This window comes from Astyanax mexicanus, chromosome 1, assembly GCF_023375975.1.
Source record: "Astyanax mexicanus isolate ESR-SI-001 chromosome 1, AstMex3_surface, whole genome shotgun sequence".
NCBI classification, from domain to species: Eukaryota; Metazoa; Chordata; class Actinopteri; order Characiformes; family Acestrorhamphidae; genus Astyanax; species Astyanax mexicanus.
Window position 1 is genome coordinate 79,775,944 of NC_064408.1, and position 24,417 is coordinate 79,800,360.

General features: G+C 37.5%; 3 protein-coding genes across 7 annotated transcripts in view; 1 reads left to right on the forward strand and 2 right to left on the reverse strand.

Moving 5' to 3' along the window:
- Positions 1-538: 538 nt before the first annotated feature.
- Positions 539-3,616, reverse strand: pomcb (proopiomelanocortin b). The gene is made up of 3 exons (XM_015607051.3): positions 3,487-3,616; positions 1,838-1,957; positions 539-1,297 (listed from the first exon to the last, which is right to left on the reverse strand). The coding sequence occupies exons 2-3, from the start codon at positions 1,955-1,957 to the stop codon at positions 824-826; spliced, it is 594 nt and encodes a 197-aa protein (XP_015462537.2). The 5' UTR covers positions 3,487-3,616; the 3' UTR covers positions 539-823.
- On the forward strand, positions 1,878-16,781 carry si:ch211-203k16.3 (fibrinogen-like protein 1). Of its 2 annotated transcripts, none has more exons than XM_022662889.2 (7): positions 1,878-1,966; positions 7,342-7,882; positions 12,424-12,658; positions 13,555-13,692; positions 14,111-14,327; positions 15,607-15,802; positions 16,027-16,781. In XM_022662889.2, the coding sequence occupies exons 2-7, from the start codon at positions 7,526-7,528 to the stop codon at positions 16,171-16,173; spliced, it is 1,290 nt and encodes a 429-aa protein (XP_022518610.1). In that variant the 5' UTR covers positions 1,878-1,966; positions 7,342-7,525; the 3' UTR covers positions 16,174-16,781. The 2 variants fall into 2 exon arrangements, with proteins under 2 accessions (XP_022518610.1, XP_007253981.2); XM_007253919.4 differs by lacking the exon at positions 1,878-1,966 and adding an exon at positions 4,861-4,952.
- Positions 16,742-24,417, reverse strand: part of snx9b (sorting nexin 9b) — a 30,821-nt gene continuing 23,145 nt past the window's right edge. For all 4 annotated transcript variants that reach the window (XM_007253923.4, XM_007253922.4, XM_007253921.4 and 1 more), the window contains 4 exons: positions 19,815-19,904; positions 19,457-19,571; positions 18,370-18,461; positions 16,742-18,139 (listed from right to left, as the gene is read on the reverse strand). In XM_007253923.4, coding sequence (XP_007253985.1) covers positions 18,092-18,139; positions 18,370-18,461; positions 19,457-19,571; positions 19,815-19,904 — 345 coding nt within the window. In that variant the 3' untranslated portion in view covers positions 16,742-18,091. The remainder of the gene's footprint in view (positions 18,140-18,369; positions 18,462-19,456; positions 19,572-19,814; positions 19,905-24,417) is intronic.

Sequence of the window (24,417 nt, forward strand, 5' to 3'; positions counted from 1 at the left end):
TTTTGCAGATTGGTAAACCTCTGCCCATCTTAGTCTGTAAAATGCTCTTTTTATACCCATTCGTTAATAATACCCCTTTCCAGCACTTTCCAACTTTTTTAAGATGTGTTGCTGCCATCAAGTTCTAAAGGCATTATTGCTTTTCTGAAATGGTAAAAATTACTAATTTTTAAATGTTCAATTGTGAAAAATGTACAGGGTATTGTATGAAGTTTGTCTCCTAGAATTTCCAATAGTGAACCCCAGAGGTGTGTTTTTAAAAAACATTATGTTGTGATTATATATATATATATATATATATATATATAAATAAATAAATATATATATATATATATATATATATATATATATATATATATATATATATATATATATATATATATATATATAATTATTATTAATAATTGCAATAAATAATTATTTTAATGTAAAAACTCCTACCTACAGTATAGTGTGTTCAAAATCATCATTATCAAGCAATGTTATACAGTTTCAGAGTCAGAGATTGACAAAAAAAGTACATTCATTGTCGTTATTGTCATACCAATTATATTTTTTATTGTTAATATTGTGCTGTAAGATGGAAGTTGACTGATAAGCAACTTGTGGTCCAATGGTCACTTTTGGAGATTTGATCATCTCTATACACTCTTTAATGTCATATTGATATTTTATGGAGTCCTGGTGATTTTAGGCAGATGGGTATGGAGAAGCTACAGATGGGTAATGATATGGATGCTTTAACGTTTTATGTATCCATAGAACACCAATATTCACTGTGACCTGTTTTCTTTTTGTCCCTTTTGCCCTTTCTCTTCCTGTTTTATTGTCCATCTTTAACGATGATGTTACGGAGAAGTGTGATGAAAGGCTTGCTGGACTTCTCTGACCAGGGTTTCATGAAGCCACCATAGCGCTTAGGTGCAGGTGGAGCATCCCAGCGGAAGTGCTTCATGCGATACTTCTCGGTGTTGTTGGCATTTTTCTTCTGTCCTGGGCCCCTGTCCTCACGACTGTCCAGCTGCCGTCGGGTCTGTGGGGCTAGCTGAGTCTCCAATGACTGCTCCTCACTGATCTCCTCATCAGAGGTACCAGTGTAGACTTTGACAGGGCGGCGTTTGCGGCCCATTGGCTTACCCCACCTGAAATGCTCCATGGAGTAGGAGCGCCTGTCATCGGTGCGGAAAGGCCCTGTGTATGACCTCTTTCCCTGAAGGTCGTTATCCTGAACTAGAGATGACAGCAATGCACCCAGGCTCAGGCTTTCTTTCTCCACCTCTTCTGCTGTGGTTTGCTGCTGATTTGGAAGAGAGACAAACACCAAGTTGACATAAATAAGGTGTTCAGTAAAGATAAGGTCTATTTAGGGTCTAAAGTCTATTACAAGCTGTCAAATCCAAATTAAATGTAAACTTAGTGTGGAGTTTTAATTAAAGAAGTTATTTGATTGAATTTTGCGCACTGTTTCCAAATGAATAGAATATATTTTAAACATTTTATATTGTAATCCTGGTGCCAATAAATTTAAATAATTAGGAACATTGTCAGTGCATAAATCTAATAGTTCAGCTGGATAATTTCAGTTGCTGAATATTTGGTGCAAGCTTGTTACAAAACTATTTAAACAAACCAGTGGACAGTAGCTCACTTAAATGTTCCGCTTTTCTGGCATACAATTAATACATCATTAAGATTAATTGACCATTTTAAGCAGATGTCTACTAATACCAATATCATCCTTAAATCATAATACACCCATTTCATGTGGAAATTATGATTATGAAATCAGATTATTCAAATGTTTTAGGTTTTTGTCATTGTGTCTAAAGTGTTTTACCATTATTTTCTCTTGAGAATCAAGATCTGCGCAGTCAGTGATGTCCCGGCACTGGCCATCCACCTCTAATCCGCATGCACACAGGGCAGCCGCAGCCAGTAGCCAGGAAAGACCTTGCATCTTCAGCCAGTGAGTAATGAAAAGATAAACAGATGTGACAATCAGTTCAAATCTCTGAAGCAACATCCAGGTGAACTGAAAACTGAAAATAAAATACATGGAATGGTTCTGAGGAAGAGAGAGTGACCCAGACTGATATCTTGTGAGTCACCAGCAGAACAGCTTTTGTTTTGCGTAGCACAGTGAAGTGTGTGCTGAAGTGGAAGCGGAACTCTTTTCAGAAGCGTTACAGCCTTTGAAAGTGTGTCTTTGAAAGTGCTATAATTGGTATGCTATATTGGTGTCAGTTGGTGAATCACACTGGCAATTATTGAACATCATCATAGAATGCTTAGCAGTATGAAGAGAAGGTTTCTTGAATGGTACTCCTCTGTTGCTTTTCATTTATAAAGTGTTGGCAGACTGCCTTTTACATCATTCTATTCATTGAATGACTGCATGTACAGCTAACGTACATAGGAACTTTTCTGATGAAGTTTTCGGTAGCCTTGTAGTTTTGAGTGACACACACTCAAAGCGTTCTAACATGACCCCCTGCCTGTCATACCGTGAGGTAGCTGTGCTTACTGTATGTCTTCCATATTTTTACAGTTCAGATGTTTGTTAATAATGAAAACCTTTAATGAGAACCATATAATGAAACAGATAAAACAGTGTCTCTCATCCCCGAGCCTGCACATTTTAACCTTCTTTTTTCTATGTACACAACTGATTCAGCTAATTAACAAGCCCTTCTTGAGTTGAAGAGGGTGTGTAACAGCTGGAAAACACTAAAACAGCATGGATGCTCCAGGAAAAATGTTCGGAAGCATTTGTATATATATATATATATGTATGTATATAAAAATACGTAGCTATTTTTCTCTATAAAGCAATACTGTCACACAAAAACATGATGCCAAATTTACAGGACATGAAAAACTTTCCAATCAGTGTTAATGTAAAAATATTTTATTACAAACCATTTTATATCATTTTTATTGAAAGATTTCTCATGAAATTGACACAACTGCCAAAATTTTAATTATTCAGAAAATTGAAACATTGCAAGTTATCATCTAAAAATCTAAAAATACTACATTCAAATAGATAATAACTGAAAGAGTTGACAACAACAAAAAATAAAACTATGTTTTTAAAGACGTGAATGTTGAATGTCATAAATAACATCAGGTTTTCTTTGGCCATTTTATGTGTTCCTGATTACTCTGTATTAAAGATCACAGTGTGTAAATTTGAAATTTAATATTTTCTAGATTAACCATCATGTACATTAAATCTTACCAATAAAGAAATTTACAAGAGAATGTTTTAAACAGTTTTTTAATATATTTAAATATAAAATCTAGATAAACACTATATTTATATTTATATAGTCCCCATTAGCTGTACTGTATTATCTCTTGCATTATTTCATTAAATTCTGTTTACGTATAGGTTCATATACACTTATCCTATTGCATTTTAATAAGCAGTTTGAATCTTAGAATAATCAAAAACTAACAATTTAATCAATAAATAATTCTTACCTTTATCAATATGACTTCTGTTAATGTCCTCCTGAGTTCTTTTCTGAGATGAGCTTTTCACTCTTGTTCCTCCGCTTAGTGTTTTTTTCCCTGATCAGGATCACGGTAGCTTGTGATTGGCTCTCTCTGCTTCTCTGTTTTTCTGAATAGGGTCTGCTTACTTATATACACTCTAAGGTGCACCACAGTCCCTCAAGGCCAGACGATAGTGAAGCGGATGTTGTGTGTTGTGTGTTGGGGGAGGAGAGGAGGGGGGGTACTTTGTGAGACTTGCTTTGTGAGACAAATATAACCCCTACCCACACAAATATTCAAACCTCATAGTAAACCGGTCAAAGACGTCAGCAAAAATGGTCAAGTGGATTATGAAGTAGGTGCTGCAGCTATCTGAGCACCTGTGGAGTCGTCTGACACGACACTGCGTGGACCGGGTTATATGATCTCCTCATATCCTCATAATGTTGTTACTGAATGTGTGCCTGAACTGACTCAGAGTTTTTGCATTTAATTAGGAGGTAGTGAATGACCTTCAGGAAACACCTCAGTGTTTCTTTCAATTATCTGGCAAGGTGTGGAAAGTGTGCTAATCGGTCACACTGGCTTAGCATGGTCCTCCAAAAAGGGCAAAACTAGCTATTTTTAATGCATTTCTCATGTTTCACATAATGTTTCACAAAATTGTATAATTTTTAGTATTTATCTACAGAATTTTTATCTTAAATTAAAAATTAGTTTTATATTTATTTACATTTCAAATAAAAAACTAATAGCTAGTACAAAACATTAACATACCATATAACCCAATTATTTTTTTATTTTATTTTAGATTCATCAAAACGTTGTATATTACATTGTTTAAATGTTCCTCTTAGGAATTTAACAAACAATTACATGTTTCCTATATAAATCTTAAAGTTCACAGAGTATGTAGTGAAACATTACAAGCATTACAATATCAGCTAACCAGCTTCCTGTGGGCACTGATGAAGGAGCAACAACAGATTTAAAGCTTCTGTCTCTGACTTTACATATACATTGTGGAGCAACTATAAGTAGGAGTGTCTAATCGAGTGGACAGTGAGTGTTCACAGTGTTTAAAAACTCCAGCAGCATTGTTGCATTTGAAATTATTATTTCAGAAACATCAAATGGATAAGACACACCTCGTTTAACTAATTGATTAGCTGAATGATTAATCGGGTTTCATTAATTGGCCTGTAGTGTGCAGCGCATGGTTGGTCTGAGTTCATGTAATCCAATGTATGGATTGTCTCTCGCCTCTGTACCCTAATGAAGAATCCTATTACCATGGATTATTGGGATAAGATCCCCACTGACAGTCACACTGCTCCACATAATCCAAAAAACAGAGAGAGAGAGAGCGAGAGAAAGAAAGAAGGATGGTAACAAACTTGCTGGAGTCATTTTTTTCTCTCCTCATGGGTGAAGATACCACACAGTTCCAGGTACTCTTTACTCATTTCTTGCTTTTATGCAGCGTTTGCTAGCACGCTCCTTAAATCTCCTTAAAAAGAAAACGTGAAATTTCTGTGAATATGTAACCTTACCACATTTAAATGAGTGCAAATGTAAAGTTTGGCGATAACTGTAGTGGTGTAATATGTTTATTGAAGTAGAATGATGTAAATTGAATGTGTCACCTGTTGTAAGACTTACGGTCAATTCTGTGAGGTGGAAACACCTTACAGATCTTCCTTACATGGGCTGTGCTTTTACTAAGTACCGTTCACTTCACTAACTCACTTAAGTGAGCTGTGTTTGGTCGTTTCATCTTATTGCTGTCTCTGAGGGCACATTCTGAATTACATGCAGAAAATGAACTGCCCTCCAAACAAAAGTCAGAATTCTTACTGTGCTGGTCTGTCTAATAAAAGTGTCATAGTGCCACCTGAAGGCACTCAGGCTACCCTCCATCACTGTGATTCATTCTCAGTATTGTTTGTTAATAGAAGGGCTGGAAATATTAGTCAGGAAATGAATATGGAGAGACATGGGAACTACTTTTTAACCTTGTAAGCTGTAGCACATCTTTTCCCTGTTGGACCCTCTGCCTTGGCCTGAGGACCTCCAGAAACAACGACTGGGTCAGAAGTGGCTGTTTGATTCTACAGTAAAGCACTTTACTGAGGCTGTGTGTTGCTGGCTGCTGTTTGAGGATTCTCAGCTTGGTCTCTATACATGAAAGCTTTGACTGAAATAAGAGTCTGGCTAACGCATGTAAAATCCTCTCTTGGTCATATAAATATTTATAAATAGTTAACCTAGCAGTTTGGTGTGCTTAGGTGATGTCATTTACGCTCTGATCATTTGTAAGAGTTCAATTAAATTAGGATCTGCAACTCTAAACAGCTGTCAGTGACAAAATTACATGCATTTAGCTGCACACACATCATTTTGTAATTTTCTGAGAACATTAATGTCATTGTTGTTGTTATATAGTACTTATATTCTTCTACTAGTGAGGAGAAGCTGAAGTCAGGTTACAGGTTCAGCCGTGCTACTGGACCTCTGAAGCAGAGAGAGAAGAGCCTTGTACTGTAGAGCTGTGCATTGGCAAGAACCCTGTGATATAATAAGTAACCTTATACAGGGGTTGCAATTTATTATAATGCAATATATTGCAATATTGTAATAAATATATAGCGTACTTAAAAATAAATTAGTAAAGAAAAATATGAACACAATATTGTCTGTATAGAATTTGAGTTGAGATCTAATGACAACACTGCTTCTCTAGCAGTCTGGGTTTGAACACAAAGCCCTGTGATCAATAAGCCAGTGCATTAACCACTGAGCTACCTGTTAATATGACAGTATTTTATGTTAAGGTAGGCCATTCTTAAATGAGTTCTCAATGTAAACAGTAGTTTTTTTTTAGTTTTGATATGACAGGAACAAAACATGTATATTTAAAACTAATGCAAAGTTTTTTTCTGCACAATTACTAATTATTTACCAAGTACCAAGTAATTTGAGGAAAATATCAAACATATCAACTTGTGTTTACAAAATAAAAAACACATTTAAACAGGACCTGTAAAACCCAGAAGAGACTCAACTAACTCTTTTGGAAATACCTGCACAGTTCTCTAATCTAAACAATAAATATCTAATCTAAATATTTCAGAGGTATAACTAGTGGCTTTCTGCCAAAAAAAAAGAAATGACAGCAAGATAGTGGCAAGAATTCTCTTTCTAAGTAGATAAACTTTCACTGCTTCTCCACTCTTGATCCCTCACCTCTTAGCAGGAAAGTGCATCAGTCACTAAAGCACCTTAGCATTAGAGGCTGTTTGGGACAGTCTAATCAGAGCGGGACATTAAAGATTGGCCTGGATGTAGTTAACGGTGCAGAGATATGAAGTGATAGGATGAGAATGGTGGGGTGGTTTATAAGTATATGTGGTTATGTGAATACAAGATGACTTCACTTGACAGAAGCAATCTGTGACATGTGTCAAAGTGACTTGGGTCAGCCCCTGGCAACGTTTGTGCAATAAAACAAGATAATGTGTAATAAAAGCTTCAGCTAATTAAGCTGTTCATATAAACACTCCAAACATGTTTGTCAGTGGAAAGAGTTTGTTGTCAGAAATCATATAATTATAATTGATAATTCCTCATTTGAATGTATATTCATAACTCAAAGTATCATAAATTTGACATAAAACAGACTTCATTCATTTAAATTCAAACTAATTTTTGTCGCTATTAACAGGACCCAAGATATTCCTGACAAACACTCAAGGGTCAAGTGTTTTAATTAGTCTTGTATAAAAGTATAAATGGATATGAACTGGCCTAATTTCCTAATGTTCTTGTTTCCTATTTCAGCTTCATCTAAGTATTCAGAGCAGGGTGCAATGGGAACAGGAACAGTAGAATTCTGGACATTGTGGAGGAGGTTTTCTCTTCTTCCCTCCCTCCACTGAGACTGGAGTTTAGGGAGACGACATGCTGGCATAATCCCCCAGGATCTTTCCAGCGAGGCAGGCCAGGGGTCAGCTGAGGTTGGCAAATGGAAGCAGGGTGTCTCCGGCCCCTCCTGGTCGTCATATTGGGAGTGAGATTATTTGCAGTAGCTGCAGCCGGAGATGAAGACCACTCTGAGCACACCCACCAGGTCAGCACGTCTCAGTGTGGTGAGTACAGTAACCAGGTGTTGGAGGATGGTATGTGCAGGCTGGTTGCCACACTGCCACAGCTGGATGACCAGAGGTGCCCAGACATGTTCCGCTGCACTGATGAAGTGTCTTACTGGCTGCATGAGAACGAGGAGCGCAAGCAGCAGATCCTTGCATTGCGAGAAACCGTGTCTGAGCTGCAGGAGGAGCTTCGCAACCATCGGCATCGAGTCAAAGTCCTTGAGTTACAGGTCTGTAAGATTCATGTTTCTAATAATAATAATAATAAAAATGATAAGTCCAGAATTCCTGAATGGTATCAGTCGATACCATATAATTAGGATATCAATATAAATAATAGAAAAGCAACCGAAAGACAACCAAGAACACCCTCAATAAAAGTGTAGACCTGAAAATGAATTGGCCAATTACCTAAAAAAAGTGCCTTAAGAAAGTGAAATGAGGAAACTGGCTTTTATCAGGACTGTTTTATAAATTTTTCTGATATTTAAATACACATTAATTATGTACAGCAACTATAACTCACTAAAGGTCATTAAAGGGCACAATACATGAATTAGCAATTTCATTTTTCAATGTGAGTGTTCTTGGCTGTGGACCAAAATGAACAAAATATTGTATATTGTGATAAACATTTTGGCAACAATAACCAGCCCAAAAATAGACATAATATAATGTAATATAATATACATAGTAAGAACACAATAAGAACACAATATTTGGGCAGGGTGGAGAGATTCATTCAACAATAGATGAACTGTAGGGTCTTGCCTTGGGTCCTAGTTTGATGATTTTCCTACTTACTCCTCAGTCAACTCAGTAAAATTCCAGGTCAGATTGGTGCGTTTGAGCAAAGAAAACATTAAACTGTGCTGGACTCTAAAGACCAACCCTCATGAAGCATAAGGGCCTGAATCCGCATCTACACATCAATTCTCCACTTTCATAATTACATTATACTGTACATTAGTGAAAAGCAAAGACAGAGGTTAAACAATAAACAACACAACAGTTGCTGACAACCACACAGTTTATTTATAGTTCTCCACCCTGCAGATGAAGGGTTTTAAAATATAACCAGCAATTTCCCTAAGAGGAACCACACTAGCAGAGTATATTAGCTGAAATGTGTGAAAAGCTTATTTGCCTAAGTTGCTTATTTGAATGATCAGGTTCCTCTTTGCAAGCTCAGCTCTGCAGTTTTCTTCCTGAGGTCTCCTTGACCCTGAGCGATTACAGGATTAGCATTGAGGCCCTGACCCCTCTCCACGTGCCTGGCTGTGTGTCTGCTTGTAAGCTCTTCACACTGCGCTATAATGTTAGAGCAGGGAGCCGAGTCACGGCCATATGGCTAAATCACTTAGCTGTCTCTCTTTCTGTCAAGAAATATACAGTTTAGCACTGTTAGCTTTGCTGAGTGTCTAAGCCTGTTCCTTATACTAGCAGTGTAATCCTTGCTTTTGTTAAAGGTTTGCTAGTCCTAGAAGATTGCATATAAGACTTAGGGAATTTGCCAAAAGCCCTATTTTTCTTAATTAAATGCAATCAAAATAAAACGCATTGTTATTGTACATAATTACAGCTGCACTGTTATATAAGAAATGAAATGAACAATCAGTAATAAATGTGAATGTGTGAAATGGCTACAGGTGTCCAATTTCCAAACACTATTTAGAGCTTTCTGCTCCACCTGCTTCTCCCCAGATTCAATATAATTAATAATTCAACTTTTTTTTTTTACTTTGGACATAACACAAAGTCACTTGCAGATTCTTTTTTCTGATCATATATGTATATGCTGTAAAACACACATTAGCTCAAAAACACGTGTCCATATGATCAAAGGTGGCTCAGCAGACCATAGCTCTTATATTATAAATGTATTTTTCAATTTATCTGCTGGACAAATCCCGAGCAGGAACACCAGCATGTTTACCGTTTGGGGCTTGAGGCAGGATCTCTCTGGGGTAACAGTATTCATGTTCAATATTTAGCTCAGAAAATTGGGCTGGATGGTTGCGCTTTAAATGAGAGCTCAGCTTTGTTGCCACTGTTTTAAAACAAAGTAAACATACCGTCTCAGTCCCGTTGATGGGTTCTCCTCAATCATTTGGCTTAAAGCCAAATTACTCATACACCGGAGTCCATTCGGCTGGACTACTCTAAACCTTCTAAACCTTCTCTAAAGCTATTTAGTTTTGAGAAAGTCCTATTTGCCTCGAATACCTTCGCAAGCTAACTAGGGTTGCAGCGGTAACCGGTTTCACGGTATACCGTGGTATTAAAATGCACGGTTATCATACCGTGTGTGTTTGCTTATTAACGGTAAAACGCAAGCCAGCGGAGAAATAAATAACTAAAACTGAAAGTGAAACTTAACTAAACTATCTATAAGCGCTGTTTTCACTTCCGCAGTTGTACAGCGGAGGGTGTTGTGCCGATTCTGTCCGCGAAGCGGGAGTCGGATTGAGCAGGGAGTCGGATTCGGCATAACAGCAGCAGCGCGGCTGCACCTCGCGGTCCGCGGTGTTAGTTGTAAGCGCTCACGCTAGCTGCAAAATACGACAGAAAACACTGAGAAACTGCAGAATTATGTATTGGACTAAAATGAGCACGAGGAGATAAAAGATAACCTTTACCTGTGAGTAGCTCACATCAGAACAAGCAAATCTCTCTCTCTCTGTCTCTCTGTCTCTCTGTCTCTCTCTCTCTCTCTCTCTCTCTCTCTCTGTCTCTCTGTCTCTCTCTCTCTCTCTCTCTCTCTCTCTCTCTGTCTCTCTCTCGCACGTGAACTTCTCCGCACTGTGTTTAGCTGTTCTTAAAAATCATTTTTATTAAATAATAGTTCTATGCTTCTATGTTAGTGTTAATTAACATAATTCTGATCATATTTCGCTCATTCAAACAGCCCGAAAACAGACTTGTAATCTTGTAATCAACAAGCTTGTAATTAATGTGGCCGTAAAGTCACAGCTAAAGGAGGAAATACATCAAACCTGTTCTCCCATCTCCGAGAACACCACCCTGCTGTGCAGCGCAAAGTATGTGTTTAGTTTATAATTTTAATCTGAACCTAAATAAAACCTCTTTGTAGTCGTGCACAACCCATGCGGTAAGCGCCCGCAAAAGCGCTGAGTTATCCGAAATTTGGGCACGCAGGTACAGGCGTGAAGTGCGTGCTACGATGGATTCACGTGTCCGTGTAAAGGTCCTGGCCGGACTGGATGTGAAAGACGCCATTCATTTACATGCGTTAATTTTCAAATTCTGACGTGCCTGTTTTTCATATGTTGAAGGTTTTAAGGTGTGAAAGCCTTAAAATAGAAATATCTAATGTGAGGATCATGTCAGATATAAATCCCCTCTTTCTGCAGTATTTGGTTATATACCAACTTTTTTATATATATACACTCTTAATGCCCTTAAGAGTAGTGGAAAAACATGGTTCCCTTCACCTGATGGTGTAGTTTCTACAATAAATAGTTAATTGAACAACAAACCTTTGTTGTAATTTTTTAATATAATGTAATATATGTAACAAACTGTGATACCGTGATAACCGTGATACCGCGGTATTTTCCGAGACGGTTATCATACCGTGAAAATCTCATACCGTTGCAACCCTAAAGCTAACACATCTCCACACACACTCCACTGTGTCTCCACTGTGTTTGTGTGTGGAGGCACCATCACTGATGCATAAGCTCTGTGTTCTCTACACTGATTTCCTAACCATTAGATGTCGCTATCTGACAGATCCGTCGAGAGCCGGCAAGAGAGCAGCACAGCGTGACTTGCTGAAATCTGGCTCCAGTTTATTCTCACGTAAACAAGCTCACGCGGAAATCCAATGGTTATTATCTATTATGGCTATTATGATCGTGGTTAAAAAAAAGGATTGTACGATAAGTTGATAACATAGTTATCATGACAGGCCTATCAATGTCCAAATGCTCATCTATACTATCCAGCTATGGCATCTCAGTGATTACCTGAGAGCCAGCTCACCCATTTCCATTGCTGCAGCACAATGTTTGCTGCTGTCTATACCCGACAACCCTGAGTGTGGAAATGGGATTGGTGGAATGGTAGTTGGCAGATTCAGAAACTACATCCTAGACAGATTACTGTGGCATACTGCACAGTTCAAATGAGAAAATACTGTCTGAAGTAGACAAGAGCAGACAAGAGCTGCCAGTGCTTTAACTCATCATGTTGCCTTAATATCCAATGACACACGGTCTTGATCAAGGTATGATTTACTACAGGAAATATAATTATTAATGGTTCTTTAATTATAAGAACACTGTTACTCAAGCATAGCAGCAGTTTCTTTATGGAGAATAACTCCGAAATTCCTAAAGGCAAGTCTGTTCACTTGGTGGCCATCTTTGCAGCATGATCAGGCAGTTATTTCCAGTCATACAACACCAGTCTACTTCCTCTTTGGGGGGAGTGACCAAAATACTGGAAACTGAGCGCCAAATTACTTTTTTTTTTTATCGGTTTTCCGACTTGCTGGGCTACTGCGCTTGCACAGATCTTCTTATCCGGGAGGGTCTTCCCCAGTAACATGAGGACCCTTCTACACTCTTTGCACAACCAGCAAGCTGATTGGCTACTTTTATTAAAGGGTGGAATTTTATCTGTAAACAGACACCCTGATTAGCGTTAGCATAAATCCCACATATTTCAAACATTTTTGGTATGTTTTCAGCAGAATATGATGCAAATTGTTTTTATTTATGTGTATGGGCTGTTCTGGTTTCAGAGTGAAGAGAAATCACACCTGAACTCATCTCTGGAGCAGCGCTTCCACGAACTGGAGGAGCACTATGCAGAGGCCACCACTCTGCTCCACATCCAGGGCTCACTAGTCTATGACCTACAAGCTCAGATCCAGAACCTCTCAATGCTGGTGGAGAAGGTCCGCCGCAACCCTGGCTGCATGATCAACATCGTTCGCACCAGTCCCCTTTTGAGCGCACAGGAGTCCCTGCATCCAGGTATTTATGTCAGTTGTGTTTAGTCACGTAATTGCAGTAAAATCTGAAAAGAAAAAAAAAGGAATTATCTGTTTAAACATAGCTGTACTAAAGGTAAATATGCGTATATCTTAAATAGAAACAAATAAATCATTATACATTTAAAAAACAGTTTTTCTGTAGGCTCTGCCATGGTCAGCCTATTGTTATGAGGAAAAACATTAGGTTTTATCTTTTATCTTGAGAGCTTCTTGATCAGCTCCAAATAATTTTAGAACTCACAGTGTTGAGTTATCTTCTTACAGTGGGAAAAATGAACACAGCCACTTGTGGATGTTCTAAAGTGAGAGTTGAAGTTCTATAGTTCTCAAATGTTTTGATCTCCAAGTGTTTTGTCCACTTGAGTGCTTTGACATTATCAATCTAACTGTGAATTAAAAAAAGTGAATTATGTTAATTTATAATTATTGGTTTGTAAATTGACTGAAAAATACCTGAAAAGAGCCTCTGTATGCAATATAATTTTTGTAATTACACAAACATGTTTATGGTGCTGGTTCCAAATATCCTTACATATGTACTAAATAATTCAGGATTTAGACACACTGTTTTAACTGGTGGGGTTGAATTTTTGGTGCAAAACAAAATGCCAAATTAGAAAATCACGACAATTCTAAACGAGTCTATGCCTCCTTTTCTACATTACTGACTGCAAAAGCTGTTAATATTTGTAATATCTGTTAACATTTTTCACACTAAACAAATGCTCTAATGTTCTAATAATATACATAGTACAGATAGGACCGTTCTAACGGATAGGGTTGACATTTCTAGTGCAAAACAAAAACACAAACTGAAAAATCACAAAATCAAGAAAGTGATGACAGTAATGAAATGTGTGTTTGTTTAATTTCCAGAGGTGCAGCATGTCCGAAACTGCCCCATTGACTGTGCTTCTATCTACTATAACGGTGTGCGGCGTTCTGGCATTTTCACTGTGGTGCCATCGTTAGGGGCCATGCCTGTGGAGGTCTACTGCGACATGGAGACTGACGGTAAACACTGGTTTCCTGCAGAGTTTGCAGGACTGTGAGGGCTGTTTTCCAAAAAGGTCTTTACCTACTCACTGGCACTGAAGCGAAGCACCACGCTTAGGGTAGTGTAGAGGGTGAACTTAAAAGTTAATCCATTACGGTTAATCCTTTGGAGTCTCCTGTGTGATCTTTCTGAATGTTCATTACATTTAGAAGATTTAAATCATTCATTACACTACATATAAATAGCAGGGTGAAGTAAATGATTGCTGTTAGACGTGTCTATGAAAAATAATAATATCAGCACTTTAGTAGCGTTTTTGAGTGTTGATGTAGGATCACATTGAGATGACTTACTAAGAGGAGCAAATCCAGAATCAGCAGGCCTAGTTTGAGCAGAGAAGTGTAACTGAGGTTATGTGTGTTGTGGATCTCGCAGGTGGTGGCTGGACCGTGATTCAGCGTCGGCAGGACGGCTCAGTGAACTTTGACCGCAGCTGGAAAGAATACAAGGATGGTTTTGGAGACCTGCACACTGAGTACTGGCTGGGAAACGAGCACATTCATGATCTCTCCAGCCAGGGGGACTATGTTCTACGCATAGACCTGGAGGACTGGAGCGGCAAACACAAATACGCTCACTATCACAGCTTCAGGTGACACAAGCAATCTCTTTAAAGGAATACTTCGGTGAAAAATCTCATTTACAGTAGGCTGGGCAAAATATCATTAATATATATATATATATATATATATATATATATATATATATATATATATATATCTTATGCAAGATACAAAAAAATATATATCGTAATATTGCACCTGCCACACAAGTTATCATTATTAAATTTTTTGTTTCTAGAGGGATGTCACTCAACTGAGTACAGTGTGAATATTAATGCAGCAGAAATACTGCCATTAAAGGAGCAACATGACGACTTTATTTTATCATCATCATCAACCCGTGGGGTTTTTATGCAGCTAAAATGAAATCAGAACAATAGTCATTGTTATTGTACATAATTACAGTTGTATTGTTATATAAGATAATACGTTTAAGAACACTGTTACTCAAACATACCAGCAGTTTCTTCCAGACTGCAAACTTTCCTGTAGAGACTTTAGAATTATTCTCCATGAAATCTAATGGAGAATACGTCTGAAGTCTGTGAAGGCAAGTCTGTTTACTTGGCTTCCATCTTTGCAACATAGTCAGACAGTTATTTCCAGACACACAGGACCAGTCTCCTTCCTCTTTGTTTGTGGAGAGGCTAAAATACTGTAAACTGAGCGTCAGATTACTGTTTTAGAAACATATTTTGACTCAATTTTCTTTGCTTGAATGGCTAGTTCGCTTGCACAGATCACCTTATTCCAGGGGGGTTAATGAGGGGTAGTGCCATACAGATGTGAAATTCCATTTGTGAAAAGCATTTAACATTCATTGAGCGAAGATGTCACGTGGTAACAGGTAGTGTTGCCATTCCAATACAGTAAAATGCAGAATTATCCCATATTTGTAAACTAAAGCACATGTTCCGTATTTAATTAATTTGTGAAAGTTGGCAACCCTAGTACCAATAATACATCATAAGTTATTACCACCCACAGTGGACAGTCCAGTGGATGATAGTGATCATAACTGCAGGTCTCACTAGGGTTTTCCGTGTGGCTCTGCCGGAAAACACATCCACACAAAATACAGGTGACCCCACACATATCAGTACTGTGTTTTTCTTTTTTGCTTCCAACATGGCAAAAGTACAAAACCACAAACTAGTTCCTGTCTCATGACTTTTGGCTTGTGAGTGTAAATTCTCATATACCTTAAACCAGACTGGGTTGCCAAGTAATCTGAATTCGACCCTCTTACATGGCCCTGTATGACAGTGTTAGCTACTGAATGTTATTCCTCTCTTCATGTGTTGGCAGTGTTGAGGACGAGGCGACTCAGTACAGGCTTCATGTCACTGGCTTCAGTGGAACAGTGGAGGACTCTTTCAGCTGGTACCACGACAAGCAGAGCTTCAGCACCCCAGACACCGGCAACATCTGTGCTGAAATCTCTCATGCTGGCTGGTGGTACAACCAGTGCTTCTATGCCAACTTAAATGGCATTTACCACAAGGTACGCACCCTTATGTATTTGAGTGTAGAATAACTTTCACGTATTGTGGTCACTACATTCGACAGCTATTTAAACGTCTTTCATTTCTGTGTTGGTTTTACTGTTATTGATACATGAAAAAAATTGGATTTTAGCTGAAGGAGACCATTAAATTATTTTGAAACTCTTTTCATATGTCCATTCACTGAGCATCAGAACACTGTTTTTTTTTTTCTGATCTACAGGGTGGTCGATACTCTCCAAAGGGGAAAAATGTTCTAGGGCCCAATGGGATTGTGTGGTTCACCTGGAAGGATTCAGACTATTACTCTTTGCGCAAAGTGAGCATGATGATCCGACCACGAACATTCCGGCCACACCTGTCTCCCTGAGCGACTGGTTATTGGACAGCCAATCGAAAGTCTCAGAACCATGGGGGGGAGCTGATGACTAGAGGAACATAGAAGAACTGAAAGAGGATATTACTCTCCGCTATGTGGACATATTTGGGGAGGGGTTCCTGTGGTACAGTGACTGTATGATTACATTCAACATGGATTAGGTTGAAAAGAGACCAGGAAATTAGCCGACTAGTAAAACGTTGCCATCCAGTAAGCCATACTTGTATCAAGTTTCATGCCTATATTTTTCAATAGTTTTCAAACTTTTTTTTGGTAAAGGTTATTTGTAAATGTATTTTACAGATAGTAATATGTGTGTTTGTTCCTTAGCTAAAACAAAGAGCTAATGACTACTACATCAAACACATGTAGCATAACATTTTCTTCTGATGGTTTCAGCATATTTGCCTATAAAAACAACACACTGTTTCATTCCCCCCTCATTCACATTCTCCTCAAAGCTCACACAGCTGCCTGGGAGAACCGAGGGGACTGCTGTGCTCCCAAACACAGACTTTACATGCCAAATAAAAACCAGAAACAAATAATCCCAAAAGGATAGAGTACAAATCAGAGTTTATTAAATCATATCTGAATTACTTTTTGTGTTTATCATTCTTGGTGCAAATGACTTGCAAACATTGCTATACATAAAACGATACATCAAGAAATAAAGCACATGCATCGGATAAAGAATATATATGCTAAATGTGAGAAGAAAGAGAGAAGTGCGTGAGAAAGGAAGATTGCACTGAAGTGAAAATGTAGCAGAAAACATTGCTTAGCGGCAGGCGAAAGAAGCAAAAATGTGTTCGGCTTTGAAAGAAAAAACAAAAAATATATATATATTAAAAATTATATTTGGATGTGATCTGTGGTGCGAAAAAAAGGACCAGCCCTCCTTTATGTACTCCAGAGATGACAGACGGCTTTGTTAAGTGATATGCATATAGTTTTTTTTGTTATGACACTAACGAAAAGGGTTCTGCATGTAAAGTGCACGGCGTAGAGAGTGTGCTGAACTTCTTCAGCACACACATATAAAGGCACAGTGGGGGAGGCCATGCCTCTGCTATTGCAAATGAGTGTGCACACAAACAAATGGTACAGTAGTAAGCATTGTAAGACACTCACTTCCCCTTTCTCTTTCTGTCAAGTGCATCCTTTTCTTTCATCACCAAATCCCACTGGAGAACCGTAGTGACGACAGCAAATAACACAAATGAGGTTGGCTAAAAGTGGCTCTGGGAAACCAATTAAAACGAATTAAGGAAATGCACAACAAATGATGGATGCATAGATTTAGCAGGGCTTTATGATCAATCCAGCCTTTTACTGCCTTTTCACTGGGGATAAAGCAATCAAGCTGTGGCTGCTGTTTATTGTTTGAGAGACACAGCTGTGTTTTTAACCTCCTTCATAACTGCTGATTTTTTTCCCCCTGTATGTAAAAAAGAAGAGAAAATCTATTGTCATATTCAACACCGATAATATCAGGGAGGAGCTTTCACTTTTCATTTTTATTGGGAACTCGTTTCAAGTCTGTCCACGGAAACGTGTTAAAATCACAGTCTGTGGTAATTGCACTTACAGGTGAGACCTGAGATTAAGAGGTGAGATCAAGCTAAAAATCTCTGGTGTCTTTGTAATTAATTTGAGAATGGCTGGGGTGGTTTTGTGTTGAAAGAAAGAGAGAGGCTTTGTGGTATTTTTTTCTGCCTTTGGCCTGAGATCAACAGAAGCTTGTTATGGCTCTGAGGTCATGGACATACATAGAGCTGAAGAAGAAAGAGGAACAGAAAAGAAAGCAATAGCAAGTGTGTGAGAAAGAGAGGGAGAATCTGAGTGGAGAAATTTAAGAGAGGGCCTTGTCAGTGCAGCAGTGCCTGGCTCAGTGCAGTCCTCTCCTTCACATGGTCGTGAACTGACTGTGAGCGTGTCTCAGCTTCTCAGCAATCTGTAGGTGCAAAAAAAAAAAAAAAGCATTTACTTTTTAGACCTTCCTGCTAAATATACTTGCATTCATTCATTCATTCCTGCGCATTACTCATCACACACAAATGCTGAAGGACCAATCCACAATCTAAACGCTGTACCCGTGCTATAAATGCATGGGCATTACGTGCAGGTCTATATGCTCCTAAAACTAGAAACATCTATTAAAAAAACAAAAAAAAAAACCCTCACCGTCTCATAGAACTTCACTTGCTCCTCCAGGTACTGCTGCATCACCCTGTTGTAGTCATAGATGCGGTTGCTGTGGAAGTGGTTCATCTCCGCTGTAGGGACATACATCATGCAGGCAGACATAAGGTAACAATGCGCAAAGCATGATTACAAAGTATTGTATTACATTTGCATTATACCAGATAACGGACGACAGAGTGACACTTTTTGCTATTGTGATGTGCTAAACATATTAGAAACAATTCTGAATGCTGACCAACATTAAAAAGCTGCTGAGCTTTAAAAGGAACACATTGAGTAAGCATTTAAAACTAGGCTGTGATGCAAGTGACACTTGACTACCACTTCCATTCCCAAGAAACACACAGCTTACATCACCTCACACAGTACGAGTAGGTGCTCTTTCAGAAAAAAGTTTTGTTACAGAATTAGATCAGATTAATTTACTTCTCCCTTCAAATTCAATCCAGTACTAAACTACTGTCGAAATCAGCCCCATACACTCTTAAAATAAAGTGCTAACATTTTGGTGCACGTGTAAAAGAACCCCTTTGTAGCATCTTTAATCATCAACAGGGGGCTAACATATATGTGCACAAAGAAATAATTAGGCCAAAAATAAATTTAAACTGTTTTCACAGGTGCTACTTTTCAGACATGGTTTCGGTCAGGAGTTTATTTATTTTTGTACTGGAGCTACAAGGCTAATGTAGCTAACATGAAATGAAGATTAAGTCTTATGTGGAACTATGTAAATCATCTCACACTTGCCTTTAACTTTGTCATGTTGTTAAGCAATATCTAATAAACTGGCTTATGTGGCTTGTGATACACTGATACCTTTAAAATATGAACAAAAGTAAGGGCAATTCCAAGCCTCAAAATCTCTGTTCCTACTGTTTTCAGCTATGTGATGTACTTTAATTATTTTTTTTATATACAATAAGCAACCGTAGTACATCAAGCAAGTCTTATCTGAATCAAAATGAACAAGGAGAAAATTGTAAAATAATAATAAAAAAAAAAAACACTTTCACTATTAATACTATTGCTCTAGACACCTTTAGAGATCAGTTTTGTACAGTACCTTGTAATGCATATGACATAGAGCTGGCTCGCTTGCCCATGGTGACCTTTTCTGCAGAGGTTATTTTACTGGCGGCCACCAGTTTGTCAGCCTCTTTTACTTTCTCTATGGCAGCCTTGGGTGAACAAAACAGATCACAACAACGTGTTAATACTGTGTGTAGTATTTAGTTTGCTTCCTAATGTAGTGTACTATAACAATCCACCAGGAGGTGCTGATTAACCTCTGTGATTCAAATCACTGGACCTGAGCACTGATTCCTGTTTCTATCTGTTCTGTGGCTTTGCCATCAGTTCACAGCTGTTTCCTCTAAAATACACTGTGTTCTGTATGGGAAGTGTTTTCCTATAATTAGTACCTTGTGAACCCCAATGGTGTCAGGGAAGCAACCCAGAAGCCCTTTGTACTCATTATTGGTCTCCATGAGAAAATGAAGATCCTTTCTGGGCTGAGGAGAGAAAGCAGACAAAAGGTAGGATAATTAGACACACACACACACAGCCTTACGCACATACACAATTATAGCTACATACCTTTTTCTTCCCCCACAGTAAAATGGTATGAACAATAGCATGAAGATTTCAATATTAAAAGTGGAGTCACCAGTTTCAAGGGGAGCTTTAAAATAAGCTAGCTAAATACACTACAGTCTATGGTGACACACGAAAACCAACAGAAATGTTTTAAAGTAACAATACTCACTCACAAACGAATATATCTAATAACAGACTGCACCAATAAATAAGCAAAAGCCCTTATAAACAACATGTTTAATAGGGATATGCTTATCATCATCATTCTTTATGGTCTTTTTGTGCTACACCCACTAATAGACTCTTAGCTACTGTTGTTAAACTGAACAAGCTTTACACAACATTATTAAAACATTTTCAACCTAAAAAAACCGTAAAACTTAAGTTTTTTAAATCCAAATCTAGCTACCATGTTATTCATTGATATGCACTGATGTGAGAAAGTGTTCTGTTGTGGGACCAGGCTAATGCTAACGTAACTAACTTGCCTCCGCCTAGCTAGCTAGCTAGTAGCTAGTAATGCTTGAAATGCTACAAATTAACTCAAGGAACAGTTCATTTGAAAAAAAAAAATTTATGTTCTTAGAATCATTCTTCTTCCTCACATACTGTAGATGAGCCAATACATGTTTGGCATTTAGGACAAAACAGGGGAGTGTGGGCTAATGTTGCTAATAAACACTGGAATAGGACTGTCAATAATATCATAAACACACGCCAAAATCTTAATTTATCTGCTTCAAAAAATTTACCAAATTCTACATTAAGTTTTAAACAATTTACTAAAACAGCATCATAAGACCTAATACTAAAAGCTACATTATAATCCACACAGCATCTTGCTAGGCATAGAATGATAGCGCATAGCATACCCTGCTGAGGTAAAAGTGGTTGCAGTTAATCACAAAATACCAGTTTTCAGGCTGGGTATCACCTCTTTATATAATTTATATAATTGTTTTGATTCCGATTTATAATTTTCCAATAGAATTGAATTAGTTTAATATTGTTTCGTTTAGGTTTTAGTTACAGTGACAGGTTTTGTTTGAATATTAAGAATAGCTGACTGCATAGAATCGTCAATCGGCAATTTCAACAACAGAATTTGGGACAAAAATATGCACTCTTTATTCTGGAAAAGGTGCTGTGGGAAAATAGGTCCTCTGCTTTGTATCCTGTACTTACTATTAACTATTTACTATTTTTTGGATGTGAAGGACTCCATGAAGAACATGGCTGGGAGAAGCTGCCCGCTGTTAAAAGATGCATGCACATAAAGGAAAAAAAATAGCTAATTATAAATATTGAGGTTTTTATGAATTGATAGCAGATTATTTAAATTGAAAAAATATGTATGAGATTTTTAACCCACCTATAGTGGATAACTATACTTTTGTGTTTACAAGATAAAGTAAGTCACATTGGGGCAGTTTTAAAGACAGGAATTAGACACTCTAGTACTGAACTACACAGCATTTGATTGAACGGGGGAAAAAAACTGTCAGTGACTCCTGCCATTCCCAATAAAGTTTTAAAACATACTGATTTGTCTGCTTGAAACAAATTAAAATCTGAATGTTTTTTTTTTAAATGGGTTGAGGTACATTTTTGGGCATGTATTTATTGAAATAATTCACAGTCCAAGTCCAGTGTTTCCGTATCTACTATTCTAAACTAAAGAATTCAAACCTCTTAATATGAATCAAAGCTCATGGTTGATTAACTGCATCTAGGGCTTCTAGTGATAAATCAGTATTAACTGCAGAACTTAGGGAGTAAAAATGTCTTGCAAATTGGGACATTTTAATCTTAGAACAAACACTGATCTGCTAAAGACAAAATAATTCCTAAACAAAATCTAAACAAAGAATATCTCGTTACATTAGACATATTGTAAAGCTTGTCCACCCTAGCAACAGTTACTATGAAAGAAAGTACTTGTGGGCAGAGTTTATCACTAGCCCATAGATTCAATCTAAAAGTGCAGCTACAGGACAAGGTCAACACAGTGCCTCTGTTCCTCCCCTCATTAAGAAAAAAAGCCTCACTCTATTTTGTTGAGCAAAAAGAAGAAGGACTTTACCCTTGACAGACAAAAGAGAGACTGAGAGGGTGATTGGAAGAGTTCCTGAAGGACTTACATAACCCCCATCACTGAAACGCTCCATGTTGAAAAACACATCAAAAACTCACAGCAGAGCCACGACTATTACCGTCTAAACCCGGCTGTGTGCATTTTTAGATTGAATCAATGTACAGAGATGAGTCATCACTAGATAACAGAGGGAAATAAGAAGACACTACTAAATAAAGGAGGTCCAGAACTGAATGGTCCGCAAAAGGCATCTGAATGCTTGGATGCTTACCAGAAAAGTCCTCCGAGTGGATGCTGCGTACACATCAAACAACAACAACAACCATGTTTCTGTTTCAGTGCATGTTACAGCGATCACAGCTTGAATGAATGTGATGCTAATGAACAGGGAGAAGACTAACAACTGAATGAGAGTTCTGAGCATGAATGGAAAGGATGACTGAGGGGAAAAACAGAGCCAAGCCTGTTCCCTTGTTACCAGGCAGGATCTGGCCCTGATCTTCTACATCTGCCTGTAAGCACATGTCAACATGCGCAGAGTAATAGTACTGTGATTTTAAGATGTATTGTGCAAATTTCAGAGACAACTCTTTGTATTTTTCATTTGCAGTTGTTGACAGTTGGAAATAAAATAAAGTTTTAAATTACTTTAATTTTGGCTGTTTAGTTAGTCCCTTTACCGTTATTACTTTTCACACCTCTAAAATTCCGTCTTAGAAGTCTAAGCATTTCACCATTTAATTCTTAACAATGAGGGCTGTCGAGCGTCTTTGTGATTTTTTTTTTTTTTTTTTTTTTTTTTGAATGGTTGGTTGGTTTGTGTTGAGTCATCTTACAATGGAAGAATAATCAAACAAGAAAACTTTTTAAAGTGCTGTTTTTATGTTGGAGAAGTTTTGGAGGTCCTTCACATACACAGTTTTATCATGATAATTGTAATCATTGTTTAAAGTAAATTTTTAGACGTTCTGTTCCATTGTTTATTTTTACTTTGATAATTTGTTTTCACTTATCTTATATCTAATCTCTGCAGAAATAGCTTTTGAAAAATAACATCACAAAATGACAACATTACAAGTAAACTAATAATACAAAAAAAAAGATCACTGGAAGTAATTTTGGAGCATTGGTCCTATTATCATGAAAAGTTAACAACATATAAAGGATTACCACTTTGCTTATGTCAGAATGTGAAAAAGCATGAATGTGAAAATACTGTAAAACAAAAAACCTGATGCCTTTGCATAGAACCATAGAGCTGCACAATATGGACAAAATAACATAATAAAAATACATTGACACAGAAAGATTGCAGACAGGCAATTTTTTTTTTTTACAAAAAAATCCTAAAGTCTTCTAAACATCCAGAGAAAGACATCTGGAACACATTGGACTGCTAATGATGCTCATTAAATGGGCTTACTTCTACACTGCAGCACATTCAATCAATCGGTCTGCACAGAACGTTACAATTAACAATGTATTGTGCAGCAGTCATAGAAAACCTTATTTATAACAGGACAGAACCTCAGGATCAAGGGCATTTCCTGGAAGTATAAGCTGTAAAAAGAAACCGGAAACCGGCAACAGTCTAAGTAATATGACAACAAGAGGAGCGGCACTAAGACTGCCCTTCAAAAGAGTGACACAGAAACCTGGAGAAATTTTTGTTCATGGAAATTTTTATATAATATTGATATAAATAACGCTCAGCTACAAATAACGGAAACGCCATTCTGGCACACTTTATGGTCTAATGCCTTTAAAGATACTACTAAAACCTACAGCATCACTGCATTATCCACTGATCAAAAATGTGCTTTACATTTGTGTCACTGTGATGTTTTTAATAAAATGTAAAAAAATAAAAAAATAAATAAAATAAAATTAACCTCATCTGATTGTTTTTACATCCAAATTAATGCTGTGATTTTAATGGCTTAAGTGGTGCCTTTAAATGCATTGTTTGATATAATGGCGTAAAGGCTGCCAAAACAACACTTTTTTGTTGTGTGTAATATTATGGTTCTATTGTAGAGAAGATAATCACCCCCACCGTTTCATCCTTCTCTTCCCCTTTTTTTGTTGTGTGCAATATTAAGAAAATATGCTTTCTGTAGGCATCACTAAATAGTGATAGATTTTTTTATATCTGAACTTCATACATAAACTATACAAAACACAAAGTAACCTTCCAAAAAATGCATAAAAACGTGTTTCTCAACTACACCGGTCAATTGCCTGGCAAATTATAGAATTCTGTGCTATCTGTGTGAAATCATATTGGACACTTCAGTGTATATCATCTTAATTCATAGCCAGGTGCAAAAACA